At 42.3% G+C, this 23,471-nt stretch overlaps 1 protein-coding gene across 3 annotated transcripts in view; it reads right to left on the minus strand.

The window, feature by feature from the left end:
* TMEM244 (transmembrane protein 244) overlaps positions 1–23,471 on the minus strand; it is a 418,478-nt gene that overhangs the window by 164,810 nt on the left and 230,197 nt on the right. For all 3 annotated transcript variants that reach the window (XM_044085024.1, XM_044085007.1, XM_044085016.1), the window contains one exon: positions 9,051–9,124. In XM_044085024.1, the coding sequence (XP_043940959.1) occupies positions 9,051–9,124 (74 nt within the window). The remainder of the gene's footprint in view (positions 1–9,050; positions 9,125–23,471) is intronic.

Consider the following 23,471-nt stretch of genomic DNA (forward strand, 5'->3'; position numbering starts at 1 on the left):
GACTGGGCAGAGGTTCCACGGAATCAGGATGTTCCCACACCCTTCGACAGATCAAGTCTAATAATTCATCAAAGAGTGGAGACACCCAGGAGGCGGTAGGTTGAGCTCCGAAGGCCTTGAGGAATACCGACTCCTCCTCCGAGGGGGGCTTGGACGACCAGTCGCCACTCTGCCTCAAAATCTCCAGTATATCAGAGAAGGAGATGTCATCGGAGGACGACTTAGGGGACCCCTCTGCAGCCTCAAGGTTGGTATCCGAGGTGATGGACTTGTCTTGGGAGTCTATGTGCTTCCTCTTGCACAACTTCTTCCTGGGAGGCTCCTCAGGCACAGACTCTGAGGGGCCCTCAGAAAGTTGGGGACTGCTCATGGGGGTGTCCTCAGGCCTTCGAGCTCCGCTGTCCACTGATAGGGGGGTGTCAGAGGTTCTAGCTGAGGTGTATGGGGATGGAGTGGTCGATCCAAGTGATGTCGCTGACGACCTGGCCAGTGCTGTCCTCATGGCCTCGAAGGCAGGTCCCCCCGAATCCGAGGACTGACCCATCTCCAAGGCCACGACCGGAGTCGGGATCCCCCGAGCCGAAGCGCCGAGAGGGAGACTTGGGGCCGACAGAAGTCCCGATGTATCCCCCTCGGACCCGATCGAAGAAACCCGAGTGCCGAAACCAGATGAAGGAATCGAAATGGTTGGAGCCGACGACGGCTCCGATGGACCCATCAGGGGTACCGGAGCCGGCGTAAGGACATCACTCGGTGCCGAACACTCCGGCTCCGATGACACAATGCTTGGAGGAGGAATCATCGGTACCGGTAAGGGAATGGGCTCCGGAGCCGACTGGCTCGGAGCCGAAAATAATTTAGCTAACACCAGCGACTGAAGGAACCTTTGAACCACCCTATCCACGTCCAAATCAGATAACCGAGAGGATTTGGAGGCAACTGAAGGAGATGAGGATCTCCTACCTATCAATTCCTGAGTAACACTGGGTGACCGACTCCAAATCGGTTCCAAAATGATCGGAGCCGAGGTCGACTCCAGTGCTACCAATACTTCCTGCGGCCCCGAAGCCAATGGTGCCGAGGAAGCTGAGTCCAACACAGAGTTCTTCTCCTGCGGCTCCGAAGACAATGGAGCCGAGGAGGTAGTAATCACCTCCAAAATCTTCTCTGGAGGCTCCGAGGAACTAGATGGAGCCGGAGATCGTTTCTTAGATTTAGTGGACTTGGATCTGCCAGTAGTCGAAGCAGATTCTACATCCTCTTCAAAGGAGGGCTTGACCAGGCCCTTCAAGATCAGTTTATTTTTCCGTTCCTGCAGTACCCTAGAACTGAAAGAATGGCAGACACTGCAGGATTCTTGCAAATGTTTAGCGCCAAGGCTATAAATGCAGATGGCATGCCCATCTGTGATCGACATTTTGTAGGCACACTTTGAGCATTTTTTAAACCCAGAGGGTTTATGCTCTTTCTGCTCTTTAGACATGTCCAGCAAAACAAACACTCAACAACCACAACAGGAAGGAGGGATACACTAAGGAACTCTAACTTAAACGCTCCTAGAAACACTGACAAAACAATGAAGGAGAGGGCTAGATCCCTCTAACTTAAACGGGCCTAGCCCGCCAAACGCAAGGGAAACTACTCACACTCTCCACAAACTGCCACAGTTCAAACAGCAGACACAACACAACGTAGCTATGAAAATGGCTGCGAAGGGTTAAGGACAAGTCATTGTGAACTACTCCCAGTTTTTGAGGAGGGAGCACTCCATTGTTTAGATCTGTGCATACTCTAAGACTGTAGATTTTGTGGTCTGTTGCCCCTGGGTGTGGGCTGAGAAGGTCTGGTAGGGACTGGAAAGGACCAGTTTTTTGAAGGCCAATGCCTACTGAATCTAGGTGGCTGTACCTGTAAGAAATTTTTAACAGTTTGCATGGATTTAGCTTTTTCTTTTATCTTTGTAAAAACTTATTCTGCTTTAGAGCCAAACAAACATTCTTGGTTTAATGGAGCATCAAGTAATTTTGTCTTGACATGGTCTGGCAAGATTTGTTCCTTCAGCCAAGCATGCCTTCTCAGAACAGACCCACTGACAGCAGCCCTGCAAGATGCTTCTATGGCATCAAAACCACACTGCAAAATATGTTTACCAACTTGGTTTGCAGAATGCATTAAGTCTTGTAAGTCCTTATTTTCTGCACAATCAGGAATCAACAGCATTTTTTGTTTAATTAGATCAATAATATGCTGCTGGTACTTCAACATGTGAAACTGGCAATTTAAAGCCTGATGGCAAGAGTTGCAGAGGTATATACCTTCTTACCCCCATCTGTCTAGAGCCCTAGAATCCCTGTCTGAAGGGGTAGGGTTTTTGGCTGTAGAAGCCTTAATACCTTTAGGTCCCTGGGAAATAGTCTCTGGATCCACAGTGGAATTTTTAAAGAGAAATTTGTGAGTCAGGTACTCTGTAGTATCTGTCAGGCTTTCTAGGAGCAGGTGGTAAAGTATCAAAGGGTAGGCTGGATTCCATGAAGACATCATCTACAATATCCAGGACAGGGGGAATAGCTAAAGGCCTATGCTGATGCAAGTCTAAAAATTCCTTGAGTCTCTTTTTGGACTGTGGGTAGTCCCGGCATTCCCAGTGGAAATGCTCTCTTAGTGTATGCAAGGTTTCACCGAAAGAAAGATCCACTGGTGGGGGGGGGGGGGGGGGGGGCTGAGGGAATTGATTCCTCTGCATCTGAGTCCTCATAGGAAGATAAATGTATGTCCTGGTAATCACAGGGGTCAGAGACATCAGACTCATGGTCTGAAGAATCAGAAGGAAAATCAATCCTTTGTCTTTTAGAGAAGGAAGGCTGGCTTCCCCTAATTAAAGTAATAAGGTCTTCAGCCATTCTAAGCATTTGTTTCTGTGGCATAGGAGATTGAGAATGTGCTTTGGTCGTCAGTTTCCTAGTTGTAGTGCGAACTCTGGGCCTGGGAAATTCGGTAGATTTAGTCATTAATGAAGTAGTCGGTTTAAAACGAACATCAGAAGGTCTGAATACACCCTCAGAAGCTGGTGCCTGCACAGCGGCTCCGGACCCATCCAAGGTAGAGACATCTTCAGGTTCCATAGTCGAAGAACCATCTTGCAGCATACCGGACTCTGAATGGGTCTCAGTAGAGGCCTGCGAATCTGTAGAAGTGGGTAACAGGGGCTGCGAAAGCACCTCACTGAGTACCAGCGAACTGGCAACTAGCTTAACGGAAGCGTCGTCAGCAGTTTTGGACCTATGCGGTCTGTCTCTGTCTTTATCTTTGCGTTTTTTTGGAAGGTCGGTAGTAGGATGGCTTACCAACACCATTTCAGAATATGGAGAATGACAGTGAAAGAATTTAGAGACAAAAATAGCCTGACGACGAATAGTTTGGGCGTTGAGCAAGGCACAAAACCGACAGCGAGGGACGTCATGGTCTGGGCCTAAACAGGTGATGCAGTAAGAATGAAAATCTCTGTGAGGTATTTGCTTTCCACAGGCAAGACAATTGTTAACTTTTTCTGACATCAGTTAGAGCAAGAAAAAAGGATCCCCAATGGGGTACTTAGCTTTAGAAGACTTCAGGTTTGAAACTCGAAAAACGAAAATTTCAGGTAGCTGCCAACCGGCACATGCGAACTGATTCTGCTTTGGGCTCCCACGCGGCAAGAAAAGCTGATGTAATGGCGTCGGCTGCATGTTTTATACCCCTGATGTCCTGACGTCATGGATGAGGCGACAGCATCCGACGCAGAAATCCCAAGACTCTGGTATTCGGGCCGACTGAGGGCTACCTGCAGGCAGATAACCCAAGTGTGATGACTGCAACAGTGAAACGCGAAGAACATCAACAAGGCATTGTTTAGCTATGTCCTCAACCTCAAAGGGAATACACAATTGTGTGCAGAGCTCATTGTAAATGACACTGTCTATACTGAGCCAGAAGATATAGCAAACCTACTGGCTGACAAATTCAGCTCAGAGTTTACTCCTCACTCCCTCTCAACCTTCCCTTGGGAAATACCATCAAATATAACTCTCCCAACTATCACTAAGGGACAGGTGCTTAATTCTCTAAGGGCAAGAACACTGCATCAATGGGCCCAAACAATATCCCATGATGCCTTCTAAATATCATGAAATATGACTTATCAGGCCCTCTGAAATTTCCATTTAATAGTAGCCTCCAAACAGGCTTCATGTTTCACGAATGGAGAACAGAAACAGTCATCACTCTGCACAAATGTGGGCCATCTACAGACCATGGAAACTACAGACTCATAAGTTTCACTAGTCTCATATGCAAAGCCATGGAAAGAATTATCATGGAAATGATCAATGATGATATAGGAAACCTCCAGACACTGGACTCAACCCAATTTGGTTTTGTCAAGGGCAGGTCATGCCTACTCAACTTGGTGCACTTCTTTAAGAAGGCCACCAAAGCATCGAATGAGGGCAAAATGGTTCACACTGCCTACCTTGACCTGGCCAAAGCATTTAAAACAATACCTCACTTGGGCATTGTTGAAAAACTCAGGAGGTTAGGTATAAACTCTTATGTCACCCAGTGGATAGCCAGCTGGCTTACAGACAGGGCCCAGGAAGTTAGAATTGGGGAGTCCACCTTTACAAAGAGGCCAATCACAGGGATCGGTCCTGAGACCACTCCTTTTTGGCATATACCTCGCTGAAGTCAAGGCCAATGCCAATTGCCTCTGGCTGACTAAAAATGCAGATGACAGCAAATTAGCAATAGTCATAGAATCCCCCACCAACACAAACGTTCTCCAGAAAGGGATGACACAGTCAAATAACTGGTGTCAGAGCCATGAACTAAAACTAAATGCCAATAAATGCATAACAGTATGGAAGTCATTCACATCTGGTAAGTATCATATTGACAACACATCTATAAGGGCTGACCCAGTAGTCAGGGACTTGGGGGGACACATAGACATTAATCTAGCATTTGGCCATCACATGTCTACAGTAGTGAGATTATCATTCTATGTTGTGAAACTTATAAACAAAGGTATAGCGTCTAGGTCCAAGGAAGTCATTGTTACACTATATTTGGCATTCATCAGACCTATCATTGAGTACCATGTCCCCTTTGGTATCTACCTAACCAGGCATATCCAACAGTTGGAATGTCCACAGAGGTTCCTCACTAAAAGAATACAGGGAGTAAATAACATTTTCTCTGCAGACTGCCTCAAAGCCCTGTTCTTGTACTGTCTTCTACAGCCTGTTGAGGAGAGATCTATGCCTGGCATACAAGCCATTGTTGGATCCCACCCTGAGGGAACTCCTGCATATCCGCAAAACAAATAGCATTAGAATGACCCATTCTAAAGATTTAAACTTTGCCTGAGATATAAATAGGACCTGCTGAACAGAAAGGTATGTATCTCAGAGTCTACCCCTTCTCTGGAACAGGGTTCCCATCCATGTGAAGCAGAGTTCCTCCCTAACCCAATTTAAGTGTAACTTGGACAACTGAATGGAGAACAGAAAATTCACCCCGGTTTGGCTCCTATGTCTGTAATGGACACAGGCAGCCTGTAAATGGTTTAACCCCAGGCCCTTGCTTGTAAATGTTTCATCTCCCAAGCTCCTGCTTACACATAAAAAGGGTAGCAGAACTTGTCAGAGATTTGGGATGCATGGCCAGGCTTAAAAGGGCCCTTCTGGTTGTTAACTTAGTAAACACCTAAGAACCTTGCACACTGATAAAAGGTGGACCTCTGGTCTTCTAGAACTCATAACCATGTCTTCCTTGTATGCATATTATGCAGTGCCATCTGCATGTGATTGAATCAACTGCCTGTTTTTCCACTGCACTTGATTAACCCTGATAAACTTGAGCAAACATAACAGTATTTCATTTTACTCAAAAAGAACCTAACACATGTCTTGCTAATTTTAGCTTGCCCTCACTTAATTCTACAACATTTAGTTTTATATACTACTGAGACATCCAGGTACCTAACTAGTAACTAATGTTTATTATTTACAGCAGTATGTAGCCTTTGAGTACTGTGAACAGATTGCAGGGAAAGAAGGGACAGCCCATACTCCAGTTTGGGTAAGAAGATATCTTTGTCTAGTGCTGTTTGAGCACTGGAAGTGATTAAATGAGAGATTTTATAACTAAAACTATGCTTCTTATCCCTGTTGAAGGTTTGTAATACTTCAGTACCCATTTAGATTTGCTGAAATATTTTATTTTCTCTCTTTCCTTGCAAGGAAGGGTCTCTTCTTACAATGGTTGCTTGTGTCTTTTTTGGAATGTCTCCCATCCTTTGCTGACTCTAACTTAATATGCTGCCTAGATCCAGCACTTCTTCCTTTCCATCAATCAAGAAAGACTGGTCCTCACCTGACCGGTTTCTTCTTGATGGCTGATTGTTCCTGTCTGAGATCAGATTCCTGTCATGTTAGATCGCTTCTATTGTATGATCTACCCAAAGCTATGGCCACTCACTTATTCCTTCTTTCTCATTTTCTCTCCATTATCCTTAACTACTCACATCACTCCAGACACTGTGTTTTTGTTTCCTCATCCTAATAATGTCGATACCTTATCATCCCTTCCTCTTCCAAGGACAATTTTAAGGTGTCTTTCAACTATATCAGGAAACTCAGAAACAATATCCAATACTGTATTGAGCTGCTATCTACTGGTACAACTTAATCTAATCCATAATGCATCACCAATGTCCTACAAGACTAATTCAACTTTAATTTCATCCCATACTCACCTGGGATACCACCTAACTCCTCAAACTACCCCCATAATCACTTTAGCCCATTTCTTATCATCACTATTCAAAACCAAAAACACTGGTTCCATGGGTTTTGACAACATAACTGTTTATGTCTTTGTCACTGCTAAACACAACACTGCTCTTCCCCTCCTAAACCCACTCAACATAAGCTTCTCCAGCCATAACACACAAGCTGTCTAGAGACCTGCCACTGCAGTGTCACTGCACAACAGTGACCTACCAAAGACCCTGGGAACCACAGATCCATCATTCTGACCAGTATCATTTGAAGCGTTATAAAATGTATCACTGTCAAATGTATAAATAATGAAATAGGTGATCTACAATCTCTTGATCTTAAATCAGTTTCATTTTGTGAAGTGTAGATCCTGTTCAGTCATTTTTTGAAAAGGTTAGTGAAGTCAAAGAAAAAGGCCAATCTGCTCATGCTGCCAACCTAGATCTAGTAAAGTCTGCTGATACAATTCCCCATACTGACATTGACAAACACAACTCTCTGAACATTTCTTTTTAAACAAGAAACATCTTTATTAAATTACCACATACAACAAAGGCAATCTTACATTTATATAAATGAAAACAAACAATACAGACATAATTCCAGATGCAAACATTATACATTACAAACCACGGTGACACAACTGCACTTGCAAACATTATACATCACTTACAATCTATCCAGTCACTGTCACTCAAACATTACATACCTCATTCAAGTCCTACCTTCATTTAAACCTTGTTCCTCCTCTGCATGTATTTTGCCACAATTCTCATTTTCTCCTATGTAATTTACCCCTACCATTTTCTAAAGATCCTAATTCCAGTTCTTTTATCACTGTTACTATATTCGCTGCTTCTAGTAAAGTTGGTTTAGAATTTAACATCCATTTTTGAGTAAATGCTTTTTTGGCAGCCACCATAGTTAGACTCAACAAGGCCTTGCTATGTCTAGGCAATTCCAATTCTGTATCACAGCTCAAAAAATCATTTCCTTAGTTACACCAATTTGCTCACCCAGTATCTCTGACAGAGCAGTCTGTAGGGAATCTTTAAACTTTGCCAACTCATTACACTCACAGAAAATATGTTACCAGTTACCTCTTTCTTCCTCATCACACCTTCAACATTTGCTGCTACCTGAGGAAAATGTCTGTGGAGTCTAATTGGGGGTATAAAAGTACCTATGTAAACACATCCAAGCAAAGATCTTAAATCTTCTACGCTTTGTTGCACATTTGGGAGGCATATATATATCCCACCAGTGTTTCTTTGTGAATTGCTTATTCAGTCTCTCTTTCCAGTCCTTTATAACCTCCTCTGATTGATTCTTATAGTTATCATGCAATACTTTATATGCTCTAATATTTATTCCTTTTTTAAAGGCAGCTTCTGTTCTAGATTCTACTAAAAACTCTACCAGTGCTGGTCTTTCATTTAGGACCATCCCTCATTTCTTTCTCTTTGCCTATACTCTGATATCACTCCTTGATAGGGAAGACAATCTCTAATCTGCAGTCCAAATACATTTTTGGCTTCTTCTCATTCTATTACCTTTCCCTCCCTAGTTATTTGCTCCCAATACCTTGGTTACTTTCCAGTTTTCGCCAATAAATTCCAGCCCCCTCTTGTCTATTGTCTGTATCCCTAATTGCAGTCATCCCTATTGTCAAAATCTCCTTTCTCCATTCCCATGTTTGCTTAGTTCTTAGAATATTTTCTGCTACTTTGTGAATATAATATTCTGTATGATTATTGTTATTGTCCTTAAAGGTCTGCATCCAAAATCCCAGTCTCTCCTTGTTTCTTGAGCTTCCCCTGTTTCATCATCATACCTTTCCACTATGAATTATAGTTTTCTGCTTGTGCTATGTATAGGAGCCTTAACTATGTTGCTCTGAAATACCCTTTCAATCATCATTCATCGTGTATATATCTACTATCTTTGCTCCATCAATCTATCTTTGAATACTTTCTCTATGTATTAATGTGGGCCTTTTCTACCCGAGCCTCCGCTGAAAAAGGACAGGTTGTCCAGTCAGACTTTCCTGGTAAACAAATGTAAAAATAAAACAAATAAATAAACAATGTATTCCCTTGTTGTCTGGTTCTAGCCTGCTTAATTTTTCTAATGATTTCTCATCTTTACTCTCTTCAGCCCATTGCATTTTTTTTTTGAAAAACAGTTTTGCATATACATAAAACAGATGAAAACATGATGTTTTGCACTTACCCAGATATTTTGAGTTGGAGTCAGAAGGCTCTGTTTTGAAGTCGAAAGGAATAAGGCCATCAAATGTTTCAAGTCTGCAAAAAATACAATAAACTGGCATCAAGAGATATCCTGTAAAGGAGGTTAACACTTAGACTACCTCTACATGTCCTTATCAAGAATCATCACCAAAAAAAGCTTGAAGGGTCTCAGACTTCAAGTAAAACTTGTTTTAAGGAAACTTTCTGCGCACATATATAAATGGTAACATAAGTGTTTGTGTGTTTAGATAGGGCACAGCTTGTGTGAAACTGAAATGTTTTGTATTGTTTGTGACATGGGATTGTATTTGAACTGCAGGCACCTTCACAGTCACCTGCAAGAGTTTTTTTTTATAATGCCTTCTACAAAGAATCCTACACTGCTGACGTAATGCTATATCCTTCTATTATCAAAACCTGCTTACTTTTTTGAGATTTAGTAATGTTATACATTTCTCCGATAGTTCCCGAAGTGTGCAAAGTAGCACCGGCCATTTATTTTTTTTAGATACAAAGTACGAATCCTTAAAGATACAGTACCCTATTTAAACCTTAGACATGCTGTTTAATCAGAGATTTCGGTACTTAGCAATTCGAGAATGTAAAGTTTCAAAATACTGAACTTTCAACATTGTGGTCTTGATATTTTGAAGTTCAGTATTTTAGTAAGTCAAGAATTGAAAGTAGATATATATATATATATATATATATACACACACACACATGGGTCTACTTTCGTTGATCAAAAGTACACCTATTCGAATGCTAAGTAAGCGAATTCATGTCAGCGATTATGCAGTTTAACAAAAACACACTTTTGCGAAATCTAAATTAGCAAATTCTTTTTTGCCATTCCGAGATGCTTTCAAAGTAGAGGTGAGTTTTTTTTGTTGTTTTTTACAGGTGTAATGGGTGTGTAAGGTTTGGGGCAGTAGGGACTTTTAGATATAGGTTGCAGTACAGTGAGGATAAGGATATGCACCCTTTTCCCCACTGTAGTGTGATCTCAGAATTAGTATATATAATTAGCAGGGGTGTGGGGGGGGGGTGCAAAACTTTTGTTTTTAGTGTTTATTTTATTTATTTATTTTTTATTTTGGTTATTTGTTTTTCCCAAAAGTGTGTTTTCATTAAACTACGCTTTCACTGATGTGAGTTTACTTATCTAGCATTCAAACAGGTGTACTTTCGATGAACAAAAAGAGACTCATATATATATATATATATATATATGTGTGTGTGTGTGTGTGTGTGTGTGTGTGTGTGTGTGTATATATATATATATATATATATATATATATCTATATATATATCTATATATATATATATATATATATATATATATATATATATATACACACACACACACACACATATATATATATATATATATATATATATATATATATATATATATATATATAAAAACAGTGTCTGTTATTCTAAAAGTGTATTAGTTCTGGTTTAAGTACTTGGGCTTCAGGCCAGTCATTTTACATTAAGAAGGTTTGTGGTCTGCACTCTTGTGAGAGGAGAGGCTGGACTCTGCCCTTCTGGGCTGGGAATTTCTGGTTACAGGCTTATAGTGCCTGCATATTTTAACTGTTTCTTACTGAAATTAGTGTGCCTTGTTTGCTGTCACATAAACTAGATTCAGGCCTGCTAAATCTATCTTTGTTTGTATAACCTGAGCATTAATCCAGGCCTTCTTTTCTGGAGAAGGTTCCCCTGCACCCCAGTGGCAGGAGTGTGCAGTTAGAACTTGTCTGATTGAAGACTACAGGAACAGGGCTCAGTTTTGTGTTTTTTTACTGGTTAATTGGGTAATTTGTTTAAAAGACTTTTCTGATGGCTTGTAGTCATCTAAAGCTGTTTTAAATGCATTTTTGCTGTTTGTAGTCATTTAAAGCTGTTTTAAGTGTACTTTTTACTGTTTTTGCCTTATCTTTAAAAAAAAAAAACATTTTTCCTTGTTTTCTACCTTTCTAAGATAGTATAGTCCAGTTTTCAGGCTAGTGCTGAATTCAGGACTGTGTTACAAGTTTCTGAGTTGCCCATACCTTACTTGGATAGAGGGAGGTTTCTCTGTTCACCTGTGAGAGAGGGAGGTTTAAGCAGCCATCTGTCCCTGGAGGAGTGGTTCCATCCCAGAAGTTAGAAGTTTATAGGCCATTTTGGGCTAATTTCTATCTCTTTCATTTCCCTGCTGTAAAAAACGCATTTGCATGGTTTTGCAAGTCCGGGCAGCGCCAGTTAGCTAGGGCTAAATTATTCCCGGCTCCACCAAGTCTCCTCTTCACTTTTTCCCTTGAAAGTAGTCTAACTCTCAACCTAAGCACTTAAAAAGAATCCTACAGTCCAGCACTTGCTCAGACCTAATAGCAAGCACTAATATACCCCTACACTTGACTGCCCAGCAGGGCAAGGCTCATTATTCACCCTTCACCAACCAAGCGACTAAGCAGCTCACCCTGCTATTCAGGCATGACCAAAGGGCAATTTCAGGTATACTTTCCAGTCCAGTTGGTGAACCTGAGTATCCTGAGGCAATGTTACAACTGCCTCATGTACACAGACAACCCTCCCCTCCTACCACAAAACATTAACATAAGCGAGAGATGCAATTATATAGCTAAATTGGAGGCTAAGCTCTCTCCACCCAAGACTGGAACAGGCAGTCATGAGGAGAAGGTTAACACTTGCACCACACCTCCAGCCTCACATAGACATACTAAACCAGCACTAGAAAAAAATACACATAAATACACAAAATCATACTCGGAGGCTCTAAATAAAAACCTGCAAAAGCATCAGAGACCTCCAAAGCAGACACCCAAAAAACATGCACCTCCCATCACAAACCAGACAACACATAAAACACAAAATAAGTGTGCCGCACAATCACAGCCCTTCAGGCAAAATAACATACCTAACACACTAGTAATAGGCGACTCTATAGTCAGGCACACTGATGTCCCACTCACTAGCCTGGACAAGGAGAAGGTTACTGTTAGCTGCCTGTCGGAAGCCAGAATCCGCCACATAACACAAACACACAAGTCACTCCAGAACAAGTACAAATATGACTCTGTCATTGTTCATGTTGGTGTGAATGACCTGAGATGTACCTCCGTGGACTACATGAAAAGAGACATGGAAGAGCTCTCTGATCATGTAACCCATGCGGGTATGACCCTGACTCTGAGTAGCATCCTGCCCTCACCAAGAATGATACCGCAGTATAAAGAAAAAATGATCAATTTCAACAATTGGCTAAGCTTCTGGTGTCATTCAAAGGGGATCCAATGTCTGTCAGCCTGGGACGACATGCTCGACAAGTCTCGTTGCTTCATAAGAGATGGCTTGCACCCCTAGGCTTTCGAATACTGGCCAAGGCTCTTGCTGCACCCATAGTGCCTTTTTTAGGGAAGGCTCAAAAGTCAAACCCACCTCCATAAACAGCACAAATAAAAAAATGAGGATTATGCTACTCAACGCCAGGAGTTTAAATCTCAAAATGCACGTGCTCGAAGCACTCCTCAGTATGGAGAACGTCGACATCTGTGCAGTAACTGAAACCTGGTTCAAGGCTCCACAGAGCACCCCAGCACTACCGGGCTACAACTCATACCACACATTTAGGCCACAGAACATGGACCGAAACACAAAAGGAGGGGGTGTATCCATATTCATCAAGGATACCTACACCTCCAGGTTAGTGGTGCAGCATGATACCTCTGAGATCATCCATGTGTAACTAATATTGGGCAAATCTGCAATGCAAATTGTGGCCTGCTACAGATCACCCTCCATGACCGAGAACCACCACTCTGCCTTTCTGGAGACACTAGAAAACATGAAGGTCCTACCGAACACCTTGATATTGGGCGATTTCAATTACCCTACCATTAACTGGGAAAACTACTCAAGTACAAACTCCCAGGTCCAGAGCTTCCTGGAATTTATGAACTCAAATGCCCTGGAACAGCTGGTAAACTCCCCTACCAGAGGTGAAAACATATTGGACCTGGTCATCACCAACATTGGCGACAGGTGTTCTGCACCGGAGGGCGACCCGTCACTGGTTAGATCAGACCATAAACTAATCACTCTGGATGTCCACACCATACCACCACCCCCAACCAAGGAAACCACAGTGAAAAACGTTTCTATAGCAAACTTCACCTTACTTAAGATGGAGGTGATAAGTTTCACAGCCACCATGCCAAAGGATAACAGTGTCCAAGATGCAGAAACCTTTACAAATGCACTCTATGAGCACCTACAAGGATGCATGGATCATGCCATCCCTAACAAAACAAACACTCACTCCCCTAAGAGAAGGAAACCAGTCTGGTGGACCCCAGCCATAAACAAGCCATACAATAGAAGGAGGAAACTAGTTCAGAAAAAAAGCAAATCCCAAGAAGGAAAGACATGCTTGATCAGTATCAGTAAGAAACTAAGTTCCCTCACAAAATCATCCAAGGCTAACTTCGAAAGAAAAATAGCCAAGGATTTGAAAGATAACCACAAAGCCTTCTTTAGCTATGCCAAGAATCTAAGTGGCAACTTGCAGATATGCTCTGAGCTAGTGCAAAATAGCACAAAATATAATGAACCTACTGATATTGCCAACATCCTGGCAGATAGATTCAGTGCAAACTTCACCCCCTCTCACCCCCAAAAGGGCCTACAACAATACCGCAAAAGTGTACTGTCCCAGAAATCATAGACGCACAGGTGAAAACAGTCCTTTCAAAAGCCAAAAGTATAGCGTCAATGGGGTCAGATGGTGTCCCAGGCTGCGTCTTGCATGAACTATAGAACAAACTAACCCCCCCCACCTAAACACACTGTTCAACCTCAGCCTCTCCACAGGCTATGTGCCCATAGAATAGCGCACAGCAATGCTTATTCCGCTCCACAAAGAAGGGGCCACAACTGACCCTGGTAACTATCGCCCCATAAGCCTGACTAGCCTGGTCTGCAAGGCTATGGAGTGCATCATCATGGAACTCATTAACAAAGACATTGGGAACCTCCAAACACTTGACCCGACCCAGTTCGGCTTTGTTAAGGGCAGATCATGCCTACTAAACCTGGTTGACTTCTTCGAGACAGTCACCAAGGCCACAAGATGAGGGGAAGGTGGTTCACACAGCCTACCTTGAACTCGCCAAGGCTTTTGGCACCATTCCCCACTCGGGAATTATAGAAAAACTCACCAGCCTGAACATAAACCCCTATGTCACAAGATGGGTTGCCAACTGGCTTACAGACAGAACTCACACGGTAAGAATAGCGGGCTCCAGTTCCGACTCTAAACCAATCACAAGTGGTGTCCCACAAGGCTCGGTCCTGGGACCCCTACTGTTTGGCATATACTTCTCAGAAGTACATGCAAACACAGGAGGACTATGGCTAACCAAGTTCACCAATGACTGCAAACTGGGAGCCATAATTGACTCTCTGGCTGACACAGACATTCTCCAAAAGGGGCTTACTGAGATGGACACCTGGTATCAAAGTCATGGTCTCAAGCTAAATGCCAAAAAATGCATAGTCATCTCATTTGGGAAAAACAAAACACCCATGAATTACCACATAGGTGGCAACCCCCTTAATACAGAAGAGGTAATAAGAGATCTGGGGACCCAGGTAGATAGTAATCTCTCCTTTGACAATTATATTGCCAAAGTATTTAGAAAATACTTCTATGTAGCTCATCTAATTACTAAAGGGTTCACATCTAGAAATAAAGAGGTTATAGTGCCACTCTTCTCGTCACTCATCAGACCCGTCGTAGAGTACAATGCCCCATTTGGGATGTACCTCACAAGACACTTCCAACAGCTGGAAAGACCACAAAAGTACCTCACCAAGAGGATTACTGGCCTCAAACATATGTCCTATGCAGCCCGACTGGAAAAACTCTGGCTGTACTCAGTGGCATATCGCTTACTCAGAGGTGATCTCTGCCTGACTTACAAAACCCTGTCCAACTCAGAATTGATGGACATGCTCCACCTAAAGAAATCCAAGTCACTGCGAGCCACTCGCTCTAGTGAGCTAAACCTCGCCACAACAATAAATAGAACAAGCTGGAGGGATAGATTCCTGTCACAGAGACTCCTCATGCTTTGAAACAAAATTCCTAACTACATTAGGCAAAGCCCCTCACTAACACTCTTCAAGAGAAACCTTGACGAGTGGATGGGCAACAGAAAATACACCCCTGGGATCACTTCATTGGCTCTTCTTGACAGAGGCTCAGTTAATTAATCAATGGGACGGCGAAAGCTGACACACTCCGGCTAGGCTTATAAATGCCCTCGGGCAGATAGCCTAGTACCTACCTATGAATCTATATATATATATATATATATATATATATATATATATATATATATATATATATATATATATATACATATGTATATATATAGCTAGATATATATATATATATATATATATATATATAAATATATATATATATATATATATATATATATATATATATATAAATATATACATATACACACACACACATATATATATATATATATATATATACATATACATATATAGATATATATATATATATATGTATATATATATATATATATATATACATATATATACATATATATATATATATATATATATATATATATATATATGGGATCCGTACGGATCACTGAACGGCAACATAACCGAAACAGATTCGGCCGAGCATACTTGCGCAAAAGTGCTTTTCCCACGAAAGGCACTTTTGAGTAAGTATGCCTGTTGCGGAGATCGCACTACAGTGGGGATAAGGGAAAATTCCCTTTTCCCCACTGTAGTGCGACCTCGGAGTGAGAATATTTAAGTAGGGGGGTGTAGGGGTTGCAGGAGGGCTTGCCCCCCTGCAAAAACATAAAAGTAATGTCTTATTTTTTTTTTTTTAAACACACTTTAACGAAAGCGCTTTTTTGGTGAAAGCGCTTTCGTTAAAGTGTTCGGTGATTAGATTCGGACTATTGAACTTTTGTTCAATAGTCCTAGATCTATATATATATATATATATATATATATATATATATATATATATATATTTTTTTTTTTTTTTTAAATTTTATTTATTTTTTTATTTTATATTTGTTAACTGGGAAAGTCCAACTGGACACAGGTCCATTTTCAGCAGAGGCCCGGGGAGAAAAGCTCCACATGAAAGTGTATATAAGTAAACAATAAATAAACAAGAAGAAATATAATAGAATACATATGCGCACACATGAGGAAATACACGAGTACATTTTTAACAAGTTCTAGTGTCTATAGTACAATATACATGATAATGCTTAAAAATAAACAGATACATAATGATCGGGTTTTTTTTTTGGTTTTTTTGAGTGGTGTTTGTTCTATACAGTATCTGGCAGTGAGTCAGCGAGTTAGAACATATCAGTGGATAAACAGGTACATCGAAGGAAAAGTACAGTTTTGTACCTACCATAAATGTAGATGTTCGAGTGTAAACACTGCTGCAGTCATTACACTTGGGTTATCCTGCCATCAGGTGGTTCCCCAGTCGGCCTGAGTTCCAAAGTCTTGGTCCGGCATCGGTTGCTGTCACCTCCTCCCTGATGTCAGTGCGACAGGGGTATATAAGATGCAGCCGACGCCATTTTCTTCAGTTTTTCTTGCCCCAGATGTCAGGTGCCCCCAAATAGGTAGGCAATTCAAATTGCTAGCAAAGTATGCAAAAGAAAAGCAAACAACAATTTTCAGTTACCAGCAAATACTCCCCATAGGTAGTAAAGGGTAGAAGACCTAGGCACGTACCAGCAAATAAGAGGGGAAGGAGGGTGGGTAACCTGGACTGCAGCAGTGTTTACACTCACACATCTACATTTATGGTAGGTACAAAACTGTACTATGTTCATCGTGTTACACTGCTGCAGTCATTACATTTGGGTGGAATCCCAAAGCTGAGGTAGGGTGACTGGTTCTATAAGGCATTAGGGGTGCCTATAAGGCACTAAAGCACTGCAGTGGTGAAGCCAGCTGTGTATTTATAGTATAGAGACAAATGGTAATGCTTGGTGAAGGTATGCACAGAACTCCATGTTGCTGCTTCCAAAATATCCTTGGTAGGTACTCCTCTGAGGTAGGCAGTTGAAGTGGCTGTTGCCCTGGTGGAGTGAGATCTAATGCTGCTATGTACAGGTTTCCCATGGTGTGTATAGCAGAAACGTATACAATGTCCTATCCATTTTGAAATAGTCTGTTTTGAAATGGCTTTTCCCTATGCTCCTGCAGCATATGCTACCAATAATTGCTCAGATTTTCTGAAAGCTTTGGTTTTGTCCAAGTAGAAGCGTAACTGTCTGTGAATGTCCAAAGAATGCAGTAGTCTCTCCCCTTTATTCTGTGTTTTTTGATAAAAAGTTGGCAAGTGAATAGTTTGGTTTAGAGCCACACTTGATACCACCTCTGGCATAAACGTAGGGTTAGTTCTTAAAGACACCCTATCCTGGTGGAAAATGAGGAAAGGTTCTACTGCCATTAGTGCCTGTAATTCTGAAACTCTTCGTGCTGATGTTATTGCCAGTAGAAGAGCAGTTTTCCAAGAGATATATTTTAATTCTGCTGTGTTAGCTGGCTCAAAAGGAGGTAAAGTTAATTTTTCCAAAACAAAGTTGAGGTCCCAAGTTGGAGTAGGTGCTCTACGGGGCGGTCTTATGTTTTTAGCCCCTCTGAGGTACTGTTTGAGCAAAGGATTAGAGAAAATTGGTGAATCCGTGTTGTAATGAGCAGAAATGGCAGAGGCATGGATCTTGATGGATGAAAAAGAGAGACCCTTGTCCAGCATCTCAGTTAAATATTGAAGTATCTGAGGAATGTTTGGGACAAGAGGGTCAAGGCTGTGCGCCTGGTTCCAGGCACAGAATCTCTTCCATTTATCTGAATAGGCTTTCCTGGTACTAGGCCTTCTGGCCTCCAGAATGACATCCATAACACCCTTGGAGAGAGGCACTGCTTGCTTGACTAAGGAATTTTCCATGCAGCTAGGTTTAATTTCTTTAGCTGGCTGTGAAGTATCTGATTGTTGTGCTGTGTCGGCAAATGTGGGATTTGAGGCAAAATCCAGGGTGGTTCTTGTGCTAAGTTCTGTAAGATTGGGTACCAGTGCTGGCGTGGCCAGTCTGGTGCAATCAGGATCATCTTTGGCTCTTCTTGCCTGGCTTTTATGAGTACCTTTAGAAGGAGAGGTAAAGGTGGGAACGTGTATACTTGTAGGTTTTTCCAGCTAGATGAGAGGGCATCCACTTTCCATGCTTGTGGATGGTAACTCCTTGTGCAGAATTTCTGTAGCTGGCAGTTCATTGGGGATGCAAACAGATCTATGTCCGGGCTCCACCATTTTTGTGTTATCATTCTGAATATTTGTGGATTCAGTTCCCATTCGTGGGGATCCATGATGTTTCTGCTTAAGTCGTCTGCCAGTGTGTTTTTCTCTCCTGGCAGGAATTGTGCTTGCAAATGAACTTGGGAGTCTAGAGCTGTGTTCCACAAGGTCATGGCTTGCCTGCAGAGGGGGTAGGAGTGTGTGCCCCCTTGCTTGTTTATGTACCACATAACTGTGGTGTTGTCTGTCTTTAGTAATAGTTGTCCTGGATGCAGCAGGTCCTTGAAAGCTATAAGGGCATTTTGTACAGCTAACATTTCTTTTTGATTGATGTGAAGATGCCTTTGCTCTGTGGGCCACTCGCCCTGAATACATTTTCCTGCCATGTGTGCTCCCCAGGCGTAATCCGATGCATCTGTTGTCAGTGTTTGCCTGGCTGTGGGTTGAGTAAAAGGCTGCCCCTTGTTGAGGTGACAAGCTTGAGCCCACCATTGAAACTCCTGTTGAAGGCAAGGAATTAGTGGTATAACTGTTTCCAAACTTTGACAGTGTTGAGACCATACACTCTTTAGGTACCATTGTAGTTTCCTCATATGCAGTCTGGCATATGGAATTAGTAGTATGCAAGATGCCATGTAGCCCAAGGCCTGCAGAATTTTTCTTGCAGGGAGTTGGGTCTTTGTTGCCATCAATTGAAAGTATTGAGTCAGTTGTCCTTGCTTGTCTGGCATGAGATAAGCCATCTGGGCCGTTGTGTTCAAGCTGGCACCCAGGAATATTATCTCTTGTGAGGGCACTAGTTTTGATTTATTTTCATTTACTGTGTACCCCAGGCAACTTAATAACTTTTTTACGAACACGAGATGCTTTAGAAGAATGTCCTTGCTCTCTGCTTGAATCAGGCAGTCGTCCAGGCACGGATATATTTGAATTCCTTTTTGTCTGCAAAATGCAATTACTGGTGCCAGGCACTTTGTGAAGACCCTGGGCGCAGTAGATAAGCCCAAGGACAGTGCAGAGAATTGATAGTGCATTGAACCAGCTATGAATCTGAGGTATCTTCTGCAGTTTTGTCTGATAGGGACATGCAGGTATGCCTCCTTGAGGTCCAAAGTCATGAGCCAAGCTTTCTTGCCCAGCATGGAAAGTAGCTGCTGTAGTGTCAACATTTTGAATTTTGGAACATCCAGGTAAGTGTTTAGAGAAGAAAGATCCAGAATGGGCCTCCAGGCTTTGTCCTTTCTGGGAATAAGAAATAGAATCTTGAGTAAAATCCTTGTCCTTGCTCCTGTGGTGGTACCTTTTGAATAGCCCTCATGTCCATGAGTGCTGTAATTTGTTTTTGAGCCTCTGCCCATTGATTTGGTGGCAGATTTGGCATGCCTTTTAACCTTGGCAGAGTGTGAAAGTGGAACCTGTAACCTTGAGATACAATGTTGAGAACCCATTTGTCTTTGGTGATCCAGTGCCAATTGTGATAGAAAAGTGCCAGTTTTCCTCCTAAGGGGGCTGCCAACTGAGAGCTGTTTGGCAGCTGTAGTGGGAAGTCATTGAGGCTGCTTTTTGTATGGTTGGGGCCTGTCTTCCCCTTCTTTCTGGCTTGGTGTACCCCATTGTCGAGGCCTGTAAGGAACTTGTTGTTGACCTCTACCTCTTGGATGTCTGTATCTGCCCCTTTGAGTTCTGTCTGTAACTGGAAAGGACCAATTCTTTGTTGGCCAATTTCTGCTAAAACGAGGAGGCTGAACCTGTAAGAAATCCTTCACCGTTTGCATAGATTTTGCCTTATCCTCCATCTTCTTTAATACCTCCTCTGCCTTAACTCCAAACAACACATCCCGCTGCAAAGGTGCATCCAATACTTTTGCCTTAACATGATCTGGTAACGTATGTTCTTTTAACCAAGCATGTCTTCTAATGACAGAGCGTGTAACTGCTGCTCTACAGGAGGCCTCTAAGGAGTCAAAACCGCATTGCAAAGTATGTTTTCCCACTTGTTCAGCTGCATGAAATAAATCCTGCATTTCTTTAAAATTAGGAGGATCTGAATCTGGAAGCATTTTTTTTTTCAACTGAGACATCAAAAATTGCTGATATTTTAGCATGTGAAACTGGCAATTTAAGGCTCTCATTGCTAAAGTTGCAGACGTATATACTTTCTTTCCCCATCTGTCTAATGCTCTGGAATCTCTGTCAGAGGAAACTGTTTTTTTTTTGCTGATGAGGCCTTAATCCCTTTGGGTCCCTGAGAAATAGTTTCAGGGTTAGCAACAGGGCTTTTATACAGAAATTTGTGAGAGTCAGGGACTCTGTAAAATCTATCAGGTTTAACTGGGGCTGGAGGTAAGCAGTCAGGATTTAAGCTGGATTCAGTATACGCATCATCCACAATATCTAAAACTGGCAGAATAGCAAGGGGTCTGTGTTGAGGTAATAAAAGGAAGTCTCTGAGCCTTTTCTTGGATTCTGAGAGATCCTGGCCTTCCCAGTGGAAATGCTCCCTCATAGTATGTAAGGTTTCCACAAAGGAATAGTCCTCAGGCGGAGAGGCTGATGGAATTGATTCCTCAGAATCAGAATCCTCATAAGGGGGATGAATCTGAAGAAATGGACACCTGGTCGGAAGATTCATAGTCTGCATCCTGTCTGGGCCTTTTATCAGGTGGGGGATGGGACCCCCTGATCAGGGTGATTAGGTCTTCGGCCATTTTGAGCATATGTTTCTTAGGCAAGGAGGCCTGTCCTGGAGAATGCTGTATCTGTTTCTTTGTTTTTAAGGGGGGCTTAGACTTAACAGAGGGTTTAATGGTTAACTGGGTAGGTCTGAAAACACCCTCTGAAGCTGTGGATTGCTCAGATACTTCGGTTACCTCTGAAGGGTTAGTTTCGGTAGGCTGATAAACTTGTACGCCCGAAGGCCCAGCCAGCTCCACGTAGGAGTCGGAGGCGGTGTGTGGTTCTGTAGAAGTGGTCGTCAGGGGCTGCGAAGGTGCCTCGCTGAAAACCGGAGAACCGGCGACTGGCCTAGAAGAGGCCTCGTCATCAGTTTTGGGCCTTGGATGCCTGTCCTTGTCTTTGCGCTTTTTATGTATTCCGGTCGTCGGAAGTTCCGATGGCATGGTGTAATTGAATTTTCTGCCAAAATCATGTCGGGCAAAATCAAACCAACGTTTAATAGTGCGCTTGTTAAACCTAGCACAAAATCGACAACCAGTGACGTCGTGGTCTGGGCCTAGGCATGGGATACAATAGGAATGGAAATCCTTATGAGGTGTTTACTTCCCACAAGAAATACAGTTATTAACTTTTACTGACATCGGTCTGAGGCAAGAAAAAGTTTCCCCAATGGGGTACTTAGCTTTGTAGAAGACTTCGGCTCTGGATTTGGAATGAAAATCTCAGGAGTCGGCCGACCGGCACTTGCGAACTGCTTTTGCTTCGGGCACCGCGTGGCAAGAAAGACTGAAGAAAATGGCGTTGGCTGCATCTTATATACCCCTGTCGCACTGACGTCAGTGAAGAGGTGACAGCAACTGACGCCGGACCAAGACTTTGGAACTCAGGCCGACTGGGGTATCACCTGATGGCAGGATAACCCAAGTGTAATGACTGCAGCAGTGTAACACGATGAACATCAGCATGATCCCTGATGGAGTCCTTGCAACAGTGCAGTGGGGATTATTAGCCAGGGGTGTGGCATGAACAAAGCCAGCTGTTTCCAAAGTGAGTTTTCAGGAGTTTTTTAAAATGGTAGAGGTGGTGGTAGTAATTTGATTTGGGAGTGAATTCCAGGTTCTGGCAGTGGTGCATGCAAATAGAGATTTCCCTGCATGTGTTTGATGACATTTAAGAGGTTTTGGTTAGTAGATCTTAAGGTTCTAGTGGGGATGTAGGGCTGAATGAGATGCTGAAGACCTGGGGTTTTGTCAGGAAGGTAGTAGATATTGTGTGCTATTGTGAGTTGGTTGAGTAGGAGTAGGTGAGGCAACTGCAGCCAGTTAAGTTGCCTCAGGAATAGACAGTGGTGGGATCTATAGGAGGCGCCAGTTGTAAACTTGGCTATCTTGCTGTAACAAGCTTCCATTTTGTTTAGTTCCGTGTGGTGGAGATTAGTTATGATGGGGGAGGCATAAAGTAAAAGAGGATGGATAAGAGGTAAGTTCTAGTGATAGTGGCTTTGGTATGATTAGTGATGAAGTGTTTGTTCCTATAAAAAGAGACCAAGCTTTTTATTTGCTTTCTTGATTGTTCATGCTATGTGTATGTCAAATTTTAGATTACTGTCTATTTCAACACCTAGCAGTTTTGTGTGTGTTGTTGGGGTGATATGAATATTGTCAGTGGAATGAATGGTAAACTCATTATTTGGGGGAGGAGATCTACCAGGGCTAAAGAGCATTAGTTTGTTTTTTTTGGGGTTAAGAATAAGTTTATTGTTAGAGAATCAAGCTTCGGCTAAAGAAAAGTTATTTTGAGTGAGGTTTAGTAGTTCGTTTAGAGTGGGGGCGGCACATACAATAGTGGTGTCATCTGCATATTGCAATATTCAGGCAGAGGGGGAGAATGAAGCTATTTGGTTTGTAAATACAGAGAACAGCAAAGGACCGAGGATGGCACCCTGAGGGGACTCCTACGGTTACTGGTAATAGGGGGGACAATTAGTCTTGCCAAAGGACTGCTTGCTGACGGCCTGATAAGTAGTAGTTGAACCATGATATAGTGGAGGAGCTCATGTTAAGGGTATTTAGAGTTTTGAGGAGTCTATGGTGGGTAACCATTTCAAGGGCTTTAGATAGATTAAAAGAATATAGAGGATATGAATAATCCCGTTTCTACACACACACACACACACACACACACACACACACACACACACACACACACACACACACACACATACACACACACACAGATATATACATATATATATATATATATATATATATATAGAGAGAGAGAGAGAAGATATATATATATATATATATATATATATATGTATATATA

The sequence above is a fragment of the Protopterus annectens genome, chromosome 1.part1, assembly GCF_019279795.1.
Source record: "Protopterus annectens isolate FY-2018-M chromosome 1.part1, PAN1.0, whole genome shotgun sequence".
NCBI classification, from domain to species: domain Eukaryota; kingdom Metazoa; phylum Chordata; order Ceratodontiformes; family Protopteridae; genus Protopterus; species Protopterus annectens.